General features: G+C 40.9%; 1 protein-coding gene across 1 annotated transcript; it reads right to left on the reverse strand.

The window, feature by feature from the left end:
• Positions 1-422: 422 nt before the first annotated feature.
• On the reverse strand, positions 423-2,596 carry LOC111271074 (cuticle protein 10.9). The gene is made up of 3 exons (XM_022851641.2): positions 2,261-2,596; positions 1,396-1,611; positions 423-996 (listed from the first exon to the last, which is right to left on the reverse strand). Exons 1-3 carry the CDS (start codon positions 2,261-2,263, stop codon positions 811-813), a joined length of 405 nt encoding a protein of 134 aa, XP_022707376.1. The 5' UTR covers positions 2,264-2,596; the 3' UTR covers positions 423-810.
• Positions 2,597-13,399: the final 10,803 nt, after the last annotated feature.

The raw sequence follows: 13,399 nt of genomic DNA on the forward strand, positions 1-13,399 counted from the left end.
ACAGGGTGAAGCTGCGTCAAATTTCTATTGAAGTCAGAATATGATGCCATTAGGCATCCTGTCATCCGAGCATCATATGGATAAAGCTAAACGGTAATGATAATACATTTCAGGATTCGACGCACCAATTTGAAATGATGCGGAACACGACGGCATTACAGTTGGCTTCATAAGCATGGTGCCAACTATTTGCGGTACTCGATGCCTTTGGCCCATGGCCAAAAATGCCCAAGGTAGATATACCCCAACGGTGTAAAACCATATTGTACTCACACAAACTCCCCAAACATGGTAATACATACATATATATATATATATATATATATATATATGGCTGAATAAAGTAAATGTTTCTATTTACCCCGGCCGTGGAGACTTGACTGCTACAAAACTCTGATCGACGAACGAATGAGAAACCGCACTAACCATAATAATTGAGTAGCATTATTTATTATTATGTAATTACTATAATACACCTATATTACAGTAACGTATACAGACGAACGCATTCTAAATGGAGACATTAAAAAAAAAAAAGAGACTGTTTGAAGAGCAAACAAAAAAGCTTTAACGGCTCGCCCGTTTTGCCTTAATGTTAATTAATTATAAGCCAGCCTCGCTGAATTAAAGATCATACTTCCATCTATCGGTCGAGTAGGACTGACACAAGTGCCAACTACGTAAGCTCCGCGGGAGGCTAAATGGATGCCTAAATCGTCAGGTTCGTTATTGTGAACCCTTCACGCCCATTAGGTTTAGGCATCAGCTAGAGTCCATCAAAGTATTTTGCATATAAATTTTGTCTGTTGTCTACGCCAAATGGTGTCCTTGAGCCGGCGCTTGATGTGCTGCCTGTTCACCCGTAATTGCTGACGAGACAAGCCTTACATCGGCTGGACTCTTCGACTCCGTTCCAATTTCATTCGTTTGGATCTCGGCCCGGTAACCGTTCTCGTCAGCGGTATAGTGCACTGTACGGGCGCGCCCGTCGGCCAGCTGTAATACGTGATGGAAGCTGTTAGCGATTGCAAACGGTAAAGATAAAACGCGATATCTGCCTTCTAGTTAGTTTGCTTAAGTTTGATACTGCCATAATTAGCCACGTTAGGTCAATGTCCATGCATAGGGCATTCATAGATTTATCGCGCATCACGCAATAGCGTCTAGCAAATAGACGCTGGGAATTGAATATCTAACTACGTATGTTGCTATTATATATTGGTTACACCCCTGTGACGATGCGCCCATCTAGGAATAGACTGCGTATGAAAACGAAATACGCGCGTAAATTGCTTCGAAATTTAGCGCGTCCAAACATGTATTATGTCAAGTTACACACGCAGGTAAATTGTCCTGCCCAAATCGAATGGCATTAGTAGCAATAGACTGTACTACCTGAATAGTATAATGACCCTGCACTTGTCCCTGCGCATCACTCTGTTGACTATGACCATGGGTTCCTTCTTGATCTTGTGAAACGTAGCTGAATTCGTACGGCTGTGGGCGACCATAATCGTCTTGTGCGCCCCTGACCCTATGGCCTGTTAGCGGCTGGGCGAGGGCACACAGCGGTACGAGGACCACTGACACGGCGAACATGGACGCAAAATGCTACGGTGATAGGGAGGGCAAACACTTGCGTTAGAACATGAGCGACAGTTTAAACAAATGTTTAATGCGAGTATTTATAAATTAAAAGGTCCCGATTCAAAGGAGTTCGACAAGAACCTAGCGTGCAAATAGCAGCTCGGGTGAGCAAAATAAAAAAATCTAGAAGCTTCAGAACATATGAATGCGTCTGAGACGTGTAATGAGGTTTCTTAGGTATGTCCCCGTTGAGAGCATGTTAGCTATACCAGGTCATCGACGCGACTTCGTTCCTTTTTCGAAACAGAATGTCTTCTGAAGGCTGAAGCTTGCCAGATTTCGTCTCTCAGATAGAACCTCTAGAGCGCCAATGTGAAATATAGCGGCTGCGTTTTACCGCCTGAACTTAGGGTATCCTTGAGACGATTTAAGCCTTTAATTCACCTGTAGAAGTCACTCCTTACACTATGTAATCTGCGCGTCGATACTTCATGACCTGTCGATTGTAACGTCACTTGTAGAAGCCAAAGACCTCGCTTCAAGTTGAATATTTTAAACTCCTTGCTTGACTTAACCCAGTTCGTAATCTTTGTTCGGCCTATCTCGTCGAATAGGTTCGAAAAGCGTTTCGCTTATTGTTAAGGTCCGTATGGCGTTACCATTAACAACTCACCATACTCAAATGGCTGTACTTTAGCGCGATCAATAAGGCAGGGAACTCAGTACAACTCCGGTCCTTCTTTTTGTTCAGTTGTGCGCTTGTACGTGAACTTCCGTTTGGTTGAAGAATGTTAGCTTCGAGTTAAGGACGAAGATTTGTAGCTTGATGCTAGATAAAATAAAGTCAAACGCTCTGGCTACCACTAGACGCAAGCATTTGCATTTGTATGATTTCGCTTTGCTCAATCGGCTTGATTTATAGCGCTCAGTACGTCCACACTAGCTCGACAAAGTCAGAAAGGGGATGTCCTCGCCACGTTAGACGGCAATTGCGTTTTAGCTCTGTGTACTGGGCGACGTCCTCGCAAGAATCACACACAAGTATAAGCACAGCAGAAGCGCCAAGGGTAGAAAACTAATTCCAAGAACTGCTTCGAAATGGCCAGTTCACAATAGCTGTACTGCCATTATGGTCATCGCCTCGGTGGGCCATTACATCGATTCGGGATGATGCCTGTAACCATATCCAGCAGTGCACAACAACGTCAGTTTTCTACGAACCGTCATCGGCCAATCAATGCTCGTTTGCATGTGACTGATCGTGATGATTTTCTACTATTATTTCCCTTTGAAAGGATTCGTGTTTATATGTAGATGGATGCCAATAACCTTATTCATTCGAAGCTAAGCTCGGCTATCCACTTAAATGATTCATAGGTGCATTAATAGTTCTTCACCCCATTTAAGTTATAGCAATATGTACTATGGCAAAACGAATTTGGGCTTAACTTAACTAACACTGTTCAACTACTCGGCTTCTGGGGGGCGGGGTGAGGGGGTAACTTCAACGTTCGAGCTATTGCATACACGGTCGACGTCTGGATAATGTAGGTAGACAAACAAGTTTGCAATTTGTATAGGCTGACCCGAGCAAAAGTTGCAGAAGACGTCAGTCTTAATGACACTGTTTGGCCGTTTATTTTGATTTCCTACAAAATGACAGTGGGTTTGCCTCGTTCCAAATCACTGACATATGACGGTCACAAATAAATAACGGTTCTATTTCGTTACGAAATAAAACTTATCACTAAAAATTTGCATTCACTGAATGTATTTTCGTTTTTCTATATATATAGTATATTATAGTTCTGCAGAGATACGTAAAGTCAGGCCAAAAATACATTAGATGAATAGGATTAAAAGGCAGTTAAGTGGAGCACATGAAATGGAACTAGATTACAGATTTTACTCGGTTATTCAATGAAGGCTACTACGCCTAATGGTACTAATTAAGCGTTCCTGTTCTTACTGAGCCCTCGCAAGGCGTACTGAAATCGTCACGATGTATAATTGTCTACGTTAATGTTTTACTGCGCATTTATCATTAACATTAAGCAGAGTTCTTGGTTTCATGGTTGGAAAAGTTTTGACAATATTATGTTTGACAGCACTTGTAAATAAAATATCGATAATTTATTTCTAATTAAGGTTAAAAAAATTAGTAAAAACGTGCGTTTAATCCGAATAGAAAAAAAAATTTAGCGTTCTTTTAATAAACTAGTGTATTAGTAGTAGAATACGTTTCACATTCTCTTCAACAGATGTTAATAAGCAGCGGCTTGCCATAGAGCTTTAGCTATTGTATGCAAGGGCCTCGGCGCTGCGCCGTTTCTACGTCGTTCAATTCTATATAGAACCTTTGTGAGCTAATAGGTGTAATAGGCCGCACTTCAGAGACGACAGTTTTCTGCAGGAACGAACTTAGATCCATATCGATCTCGTGCAGAGCACTGACATCGACTACTGATTTGTGTTGGTGGGCGAAAATTTAAGAATATGAGCAAACCTCTGCGATTCAAATTATCATTTTCGTCGTTTTCGTTTTCTGAGCTACAACAAAGTGAGGTTTTTTTCGAGCTCGGTACGCCATTCCGTCGTCCGTTTAGCGGTTAGGATTATACTGCTGTATGCGCCGAACCGTTAGCAAGCGAATACTGAAATAATCAATTACGTCGTCGTTCGACCATCGTCTAAATAATCTCATATGCATACAGATTAGATTTTCTCAGCCTCGAATCATTTGAATTATAAAAGACAATCGACATCAAGATTGTTTGAAAATTGTCGTCCCCTCGCCTCAACTTCCAGGATGGACTTCTTCACCCCTTATAAATGAATAGTAGGACAGGTATTCGGCATAAGGCTGGATGGCTACTTGTTGAAAAGTTACCGGAATAAACGCCAATTACAAACTCAAAAATCCTTGATGAGCATTATCGTTGCTTTTAACTCTGCAATGGGCCGATCCACGTGGCAGACGATAGAAAAGAACCTCAACGGGAAACAGATGTCATTTCATTAAGGTCCTGCAGTCAGTGAGCCCGCCGATACAAATAGTACTGCCGTGTGGAGAGGAACAAATGGCAGGAACTGACGACCCACGACCTATTGCGATTCAATCGCGTCAAAAAAAATTTGAAATGTGCAGCTTGATGAGCCGACTTTACCGCTTGCTATGTAACCTATTTCTTAGGTCACATGTGGTAGGTTTGAAAAGGCAAAGAAAAATAGATTATCATCGCAGCTGCAGAAAACGACCTAGCTTGTTTTCATCTCATTAAGATGTTCCTGCGCAAATATAAGTTTAACACCAAACAGGGGTTAAACAATGTCCACCTCGGCTTAGTTTTTATTTGCTTTTAGCTGGCGACACGAGTCAGTTAGCTTGTTAGAATTATCTGGCAGCAAGCTTTCCTATAGTCGTTCATGGGCTGAAACATCGCTGTCGGACAGGGTGTCGCGCCCTACTCATCAGTCAAATAAAAAATGGGCCTCCGAAGGCCAAGCTGCACAGGCAGGCTCCCGTTAAGTATAACACTATCTTAACACTAGACAAGCGCCGTTTCCCCGAGAATTGAAGCTTCTATGAAGCCTTCGTTTTTTGCGTCAACAGCTGTTTGTGGGGCGGCTTAAACAACCGATAAACCTGACAAGACCCATGGCATATTCTTGAAAATAGATGAAGAATTGCTAGGACGTAAAGCCAAGCAAGATGATCTCACTTCTGTATAAAGTAAAACGTTTAGCGTTTGTCCTAGGCCCGTAATTAACTCGTTTCTAATTTAAATGTGTCACATAGAGTAGCTAAATGAACAGCGTGTTGTCACGTACAATAACGTAAAGAGGGTTCATCTATCGTCAGCGGTTTACACTCGAGAGCTTTAGCTTAACTTCTGTGGTTATGTGTCAATAGAATCAATACTGTTCATTATATAGATTCTCCTTTTCTGTGTATAGATATCATACCGCATTTACCACCAGCAATGTATTGCCATTTGTTTGAAAACTGTGTTAGATCGGCTTATGGTGATCGTGTACACCTTGACAATTTCGATAGGCGATCAATTTGGCTGTGCTGTTTTTTCCCTTACTAAGTTATAGGAGAGCACATGCATTCGTCATGACAATGATGATAACATATCATTTTTTTTTTTTAGTTTAATATATCATGAGATTGATGCTCTGGATCCGTGTTTTGGCTACTATCAGGCAAAATATAAAGTACCCTCGATTAAAACTAATTACGACGTTTTCTTTTTAAAATGACGATACCATTATGGCCGTTACCGCTATCTGCATTATTTTTCTTCGCTGCGAAGAAATCTTCTATTGCTGATGCCGGCTTTATTTACACGTTTACTACAGGCAATAGCGCAAGTATAGTGATCCACAACATTAGCTACTACCTGGTAATAGGTATTACCACTTCGTTGCCGTTATAACTCGAAATGCAAAATGGATGATCCGCCTATTATTTGTGAACCAAATTTTCTGGTTACGCCCGAATCCAGACATTAAAGGGGACGATATCCTGGGCACCTTTCTACTACAAATAGAACCAAATACTAGGCGGTATCCTTTTGCGGCAGCAGCAGAAGCGCCGCTAAAGGGTTGATACAAATCTATCCATACGCCGTGAATGGCTGACGACGTTTCGCTTTTATTTAGATGCTGTTTTTTGTCGTCCGCTGTTTGGTGCAAAAGAAATGATTGACGAAAGGACTCTTGTACTAAATATAGGTACACTATCACAGCACACAGGTAGCATTGAAAATGCTTGTCATGAAGGATGTGCAAATAGAGCATATTGGTACTGAAACGCTATGCACCGCGTTCACTTGTGAAATTTATTTCGAAAAGTAGCAATACTGATATATTTTATATTTGTCCTCATGTCCTATTAATTAGGTCCAGTTTGTACGTATCTGTAGGCTGTAAGAAGGATCAAATTGTTCATCTAAACGGTGCTTGGAGAGCCCGTTTCTGCTCTGATATATATGTATATATGATTTTACAAGCAATTGTAAATCTATGCCATTGCGAAAGTTGTAGTATGAAATCAAAGCGTAAAATCTTATGCGTCAATAAAAGACAAGAGTAACCAAACAGAAATCGGTCGCATTACGTTAAATAAGAGCTTATGGGCTTGAAGCAGCTGGCAACTAAAACTGTTCCCTATGGAAAAGCGGTGCAGAAGAAAATATTAGCCCACAATTCAACGTAGTAATCATTCTACGTTACGATTTTGTTGTCTCGATATACTTGGTCGTATCATTTACGTAAGTTCTATTTTCATTGTTCATATATGCCCACAATGGGCACGCACTGCTGTTCTGGCCATCGCAAGCCTATTTACATATTCAGATTTTTTGCACCCGTGGCGCTTGTCTTAGGCCTTGCAAGCTTTTCGATAAATAATTCAAATCCTTCGTCAGTTGGCCTTAAAGTATCATTTGCAATTAATGTGAACAGGCATCTATCGCCATTGAGATCAGTATACTTTCGAATCTCTTTTAGAACTGGTTGTTCGACCATTTATACCCTAGTGATGGCACTGCATCGAATGAGGAGTGGGCCGAAGCGTGGAAGTGATTAAGCTTCGCACTAAGCAATTCCCTTGAGATCATAATACTGAAGATGCATCGTATGAGTTTCTAGTCGCAGCTCGTGCCAAACTGCTTTGCCCAACCGTCGAAGACACTCCTGCTCTGCTCCGAATAATTTCATTTGGTTCTGTATGCTCCGTTACCCTACTTAGACTCCTGGGATAGCCGGTAGGATATAAGGCGTTACAGGCAGCACATCGAAAAGCACTGGCAGTATCGACAAACGACCTCTATCAACCTTAACGAAACAATGGGTCCGACCTCGCGGACACTTATCGTTCTGCGCAAAACAAGCATAACCAACGAAGGAGCAGTAGATTTTATCGGCAATGAAAAGCTGACGATGAGTTTTTAACAAGGAAATACTTACGTTTCTAATATTGCTGATTGATCCTGTTTACCATTGGCTACACGGGACGTCGACTAACTTAACACTATTAATAGCGACTCGGCGACCAACGATGCTAATCTAACTTCTCATCCTTAGCAACCACCTTTGCTCGGCTCGTGCTGCTCTATATCGAGCTCCGTCTTCGTTCCCGTATACTATCCGTTTCAACATCATATATAGCGAGCGGCTCATTTTTAAGCAATTTCATTATATTCAACACGCTTCAGAGATTAGTAGGTGGCCACGTTAATCGGTCAGGAGGACGAAATACGCTCACTTGGTAAGGTAAAGGCTATCGAACACTAGTAGCGACTAGATATGTCTATCTAGCAGGGCGGAACATTTCTAGCTTATGTTATAATAATAAGCAAAACTGCAGTTATTTGATGCAAAACTTTAGAAAAACTAATAAATTGTTGAAACAGTCATAGTCTGAAATACCCAAAAACACCAAAGCCATTCTAGGTAGATAGATAGAACAATCCTCTCAAAACCTTTCTCCAATCCTTTACCCATCCAATAGCTAGCATTTAGAGCTGAACGTATGCATGAAAGCGATGGCTTTACGGATGGATACAATGAGCTTTTTCCCCTTAACGGCCTGAACTGAACTCCTTGTGAGATATATAGCGTACGTATATGATAATATGCGTACGTTGATTCATACAGGTGCCGATTTAATTTTTTGTCCAAATTCCGAACTGTATTCTAACATATTCATTCATACTCGAGCTCCTTTATAATGCTAACTTTTTCGTAGGCCCTACTCTGCTAGCCCCGCTAACTGGTTATGAATCAATGGTGGTCTACCATTTCCGCCACGTAGATGCAGGTAGGATTTGCGCGCGTTCGTTTTATGGCTGTAATTTCCAGGAACGAAATGAGTCTCACAAACCGAATCGCCTATGATGTAACCCGGAGGGGAATAGCTCACCGAGGCGCCAATATAATAATCATTTTTTCATACGTTTGTACACATCTAAATCGATTGGAATTTATATTCTTTTGGAGTATGGCGACTTCAGCGCAATAGCATGAGCATGAACAGTCTACCCCTCATATTACTTCACCGGGTTTCGTCCACCGAATTATGATCGAAGCGATATTAACTGCAAGCTAGCTTTTTGAGAAATCAATCTGAACATCTTTAAAAATTGACATTTTCAGAGGCATACGACGAATACAAATAAACATTTTCAACGAGAAATATCACAACTGCTTCTGTAATGCTCACACAAGACTTCAACATAAGCGCTACAGCCAGCGCGTACGATATTGGAAACATGGAAAACTCGCGACGCGAGCACAGTCGTTTTCAGCTATATTCTCTGTTTTGCCTAAGCTTTCAGATCGCCCTCTATTTACGGCTAGTACATTCGTATACCATACAATCTAAACTTCGAGAGGCGGATGAATGTTGACAGGCCAAGACCTATTGGTTAGTCACGCAGCGGGTGACGCTGAAGGCCAGCACTAACACAGTAGCTACCCGACGGCACCGTTGCGTAGCCATGAAATTATAGCTGGCTTTTTGAAGATCTGTTTCGGTTTTAGCGAAATTATTGAGATATTTATGGGAAACATCTGTTTACCATGTGCGAAAAAAGATCGAGCTAGTTGCTTTTTCCTAAGTTTATATCATGAATTAAAACATTGAAGGTATGAAATCCTAGTAAGAGATCAAAGCATATAGAGTTTTAGAGGTCTAGCAAGCACTTGGCTCTGTATCGTTATTTTGAGAAGAGGTATGCGAAAGGCTAAGCAAGACGTAAAGTAGGCCTAATAATTCGGCCAAAGCTATGAAAAGTTCAACGCGATATGGAACCAGCGAAACATAAGTCATACAACTCATCAGAATCATCGAACATACTATTTACTGTTTGAAACATCTGGTCAGGCAATTTTTATCTGATCAGTACTGATTGCACAAACGATATCTGTTCATATAGGGCCACCGCGATATCAACTGAATATATATTCCGTCGAAATTTCTCGCGTTAAAACACGAGAAAATACGTTAAATTTGCTCCTGCCCCCTTTCATACATCACAGTCATTCGAAACTAAAGCCTTTCTTTAATAAATAGTAGAAAAAAAAAAAAAGGTGAAAACACATCTACTTATATGACATCTTTTTTCAACAATTTTAATTGCACTATAAAAGCATTTACTGATCTGATTGGCGTAAAATTATATTATTTTGTAAAAAAAAAACCTGTGCACATCAGACTATCCCTGAATGTTGAAATATAGCAAACACACTTATTTTCGTTATATTACGATCTGCCTATTTACCAGTGGTAAGCTCCGTATCTGAAAAAAAAGCACTACGCGTTGAAAAAAACGCAGGATACTGATAGTATCAGTAAACGTTCAGATGTTCCGCTTGCTAAACAAATTAGGTTACTACGCGATAGAGAAACTGTTGCCATAATTTCCACCTTGTATCAAATAAGTCACATTGCTGATAGTGTTTTCACCTAACTCTGAACCATATTGGCCCTTTAATAGCGCCCTCTGTAAAAGCTTGAAAATATATCCAAGCTTCACTCGGCAATTAGAGATGACATAAAAAAGAAGACTCGTCGCTTTAGAACGTCACGTTTCTTTCTTGCCGAAGAGCAACGTGCGAGGCATAGTATTTGTTTGATGCACGACGGATGGCGTATGTCATGGGTAGGTTCATATATTTATACGCAGATGGTCAGTTGTATGATCGAATCAGGATTTTCATAGTAGATATCACTAACAAAACGATGTTGCTTAATGTGATCCCGCAACTGCTACTTCGGTTCGGAGGAAATTTTTATCCGCGTTTCAATTTTTTTAATATTCAGCCACTGAAAACTAAATTAATTTACAAGATTCCGGTTGAAATTACAACGACTGATTTCAATTGGCTGATGTTTTCAATATTAGCTTATAATCAGATAACATTATAAGCGTGAAGGACATCATCCGATCTTTTCCCTAATGGTATTCGAAACATATTTCGACTGTGTCATGGACAGTATTGTCCAGCTTTTGGAACACTAGCGCTAAGGAACTTTGGTTTTCTCAAAAACTATTTCAAAAAGTTTGAATTCTCAAGGAGTATAAATGCGTCGTCCAGTAAAAAGCATGGATTTTAAATTCAACGAAATGTCAAACCAGCCGATTGTAAATGGAAAAGGCACAACTTTTCCCACTTAGGAAAAACAACGCACATGTGTATGTATAGGCCCTTAGATGAATTCAGCTGAATTCGGAGGTGAGCGATCTATACAAGCTATTACACTTATTCCAGGCCTCTATAGAGGCATCTCTTTGTCGAAAAGTTCGCTGACACTCCGCAGACATGAACGCGTGTAGAAAACATTCAGGGAGCCAAGATCTCAGCTCAGGAGCTTGATTTGTCGGCCATGTGAGCCATCTAGTTGCCATCGTCGCTTGTCAATATACCGATACCTAGCCGGCTATAATATAACGGTTGTCGCCTTATTAAAGCAAAAAAAAAACAACGAAGTTGACGTTTCGCCAGAATACGTGCAAACTTAGCACAAGCAGAACTTCTGCTAGGATGCCCTTTATGCTCTGTGCGTAAACTCTTTTCAAGAATATACATATTGAAAAAGCGCTGCTTAGTATTCGTTAGTGTACGTCCTTCTGGAGAGATCTGTACTGGAAACTCTACAAAAAAGTGTCACACCCAAGCAAATGGACGGATGCGAACGAAACGCAAACCAGCCAACGTTGACATGATAATTGTAAGTTAGCACTATGGGACAGGGAACGAACGGAATATGCATGACGTAATTTACGCTCGCAGCATATTTATCCTGTGTTTTTTCGAGCAAACCAAAGCCCGTCTAAAACGAAAAAGACAAGCAATTGTTCTTCAGATGTAAGTTCTAGCGAAGAAACGCTACATTAAGTCGAAGCCGCGTTTACGATAAGCTGCATCGATCGCTCGTCCGAACTGGGCTGAACAGCTCCTCGGTATTGAACACGAATCGTCCATAGGTTAAAAGTGAAGACAAGAGTCGCTGTCTGTGAAGTGTTTAGGTTCGGCGCGCTAGATTCCGTATTTCGGGAAAGGAAACTGATGGTTGATTTACTATTTTTCTTGTGACTGAATAGTTCAAGTTCAAACAGTGTTGTTTAGATAGCGTGCTGTATGTTTAATCTGCATATGGAAAATCGATCTTTATTCGCATTTGCCCATCTCCGTAGTGTGTACGTGCCATGTAAGGGCGGCAATAACGACGCCTGGTGAAGACAGGAGCAGGAGCAGGGGCAATGGAACGAACCGACGTTCATTCTCATGCAGTTCGCGTAATGATAATAACGATAGGAAAAACAGTACCAACTTCTGCCAGCGTTAACTAGCTTTTATAACAGTGTATTAGGGCTAGCAGCAGACGGAATATGACCGACCGACCGATCGAAGTTTCGATGCTACCGAAGTGCCATGTGAGCGATCATCGAGAAAGACGATTTAATTTTATATTCGTAAATTAAATGCTGTTATCGGCTAGCAGTGACCGCTCATGAAAGCAGTGATAGTGGCCGGTTACATCACAGATGGAACACTGCAACCAAGGTACTATAACGGTGAATATGGCCTCGTTATTGTCAAGGCTTGTCAGGTGCTATTCCGAAGGCGAATTGTAGAGCACCGACGGCGTAACGGACAATGTCAGCTCAACGTCCCTCTCGTCAGAGCATAGCCTAGCTTGTATATACAGTACGTGGACGTAGATACATTGTAAATTCATCAATAATATCATGTATGAGTCGCATATAGAAGTATCAAATGCAGTTTACGAGAACAGCCGAACCTTAGTAGTTATTAAAACTTAATTACTGAAATTATAAAAAAATTAAAAAAGCCGCAAAGAGGTACTTTTGCATGTTAACATGATTCATCGAATGCTGGGAAGCAATTGATTGTGGTTACGTTCAATGCGAATGTTCATTTTGTCTAAAATGGCCTGCGTCTTTCAAGCAGCTGGCAGACATAACTGTTGTCAGCGTCATACCAAGCGGCATACCTTCCTCTTGTCGACAACTTTATTATTGCAATGTTGTTGTTATGCAGAAGGAGCGTGGATTCCTAGTCCTAGATGCAATCCACGGTACAATAGTTCATTGGTAATGAATTCTCGGTAATTGCCTCCGCTTCACTCTAACTTGTCCAACGGGACCCCACTGTGTTGTAAGCCTTTATCAGTTCATCGTTTGAGAGAAGGATTTAATAGGTTTGAAAACTGTGCCGGATTGCTGCGTCTGGCAGTTTATAGTAACTTTGCTAAGTTAATATCTTTCGAGGTATCGATTCAGAATGACGTTTTGGCTTCGCAAAAAACAACGATATTTTCACATAGCTTGTCTGGTTCGTTAAACGAAAAGTGCTTTTAACTATAGCAATGGTTTAATAGAAATGCAAATGTGGTCTATTGCAATGGGAAGCATAATTTTCTAAAAGATCCAGTCAGATACTCTCGAAGTTCTAGCTGGGTGTTCTCGTTTATGTATCTAAGACGGCAGGTGGGAAGCTGCGATACCCAAAGCAATAAGCGAAGTAAAGCACAAAATACTCTGTTTAGCCACGTAATTCTCGTCAAAGGAATAAAACCTTTCTCGAATATTTGGGTTGTGCATCGAGGAGTAATTGTCGTCGATAGTTATCTAAACTTTATATTTTGAGAGGAGCCTTATAGACACTACTCTAGCCCTCGCTGCGTTTCAGGTACGCCCTGTAGCACTGGCCGCATTATCTACTGTGTTTGTTTATAACGTAGTCTGACGTTAGAAAGTGGGTACAGCCTTCATGT

Source organism: Varroa jacobsoni, unplaced genomic scaffold (assembly GCF_002532875.2).
Source record: "Varroa jacobsoni isolate VJ856 unplaced genomic scaffold, vjacob_1.0 contig00326, whole genome shotgun sequence".
NCBI lineage: Eukaryota > Metazoa > Arthropoda > Arachnida > Mesostigmata > Varroidae > Varroa > Varroa jacobsoni.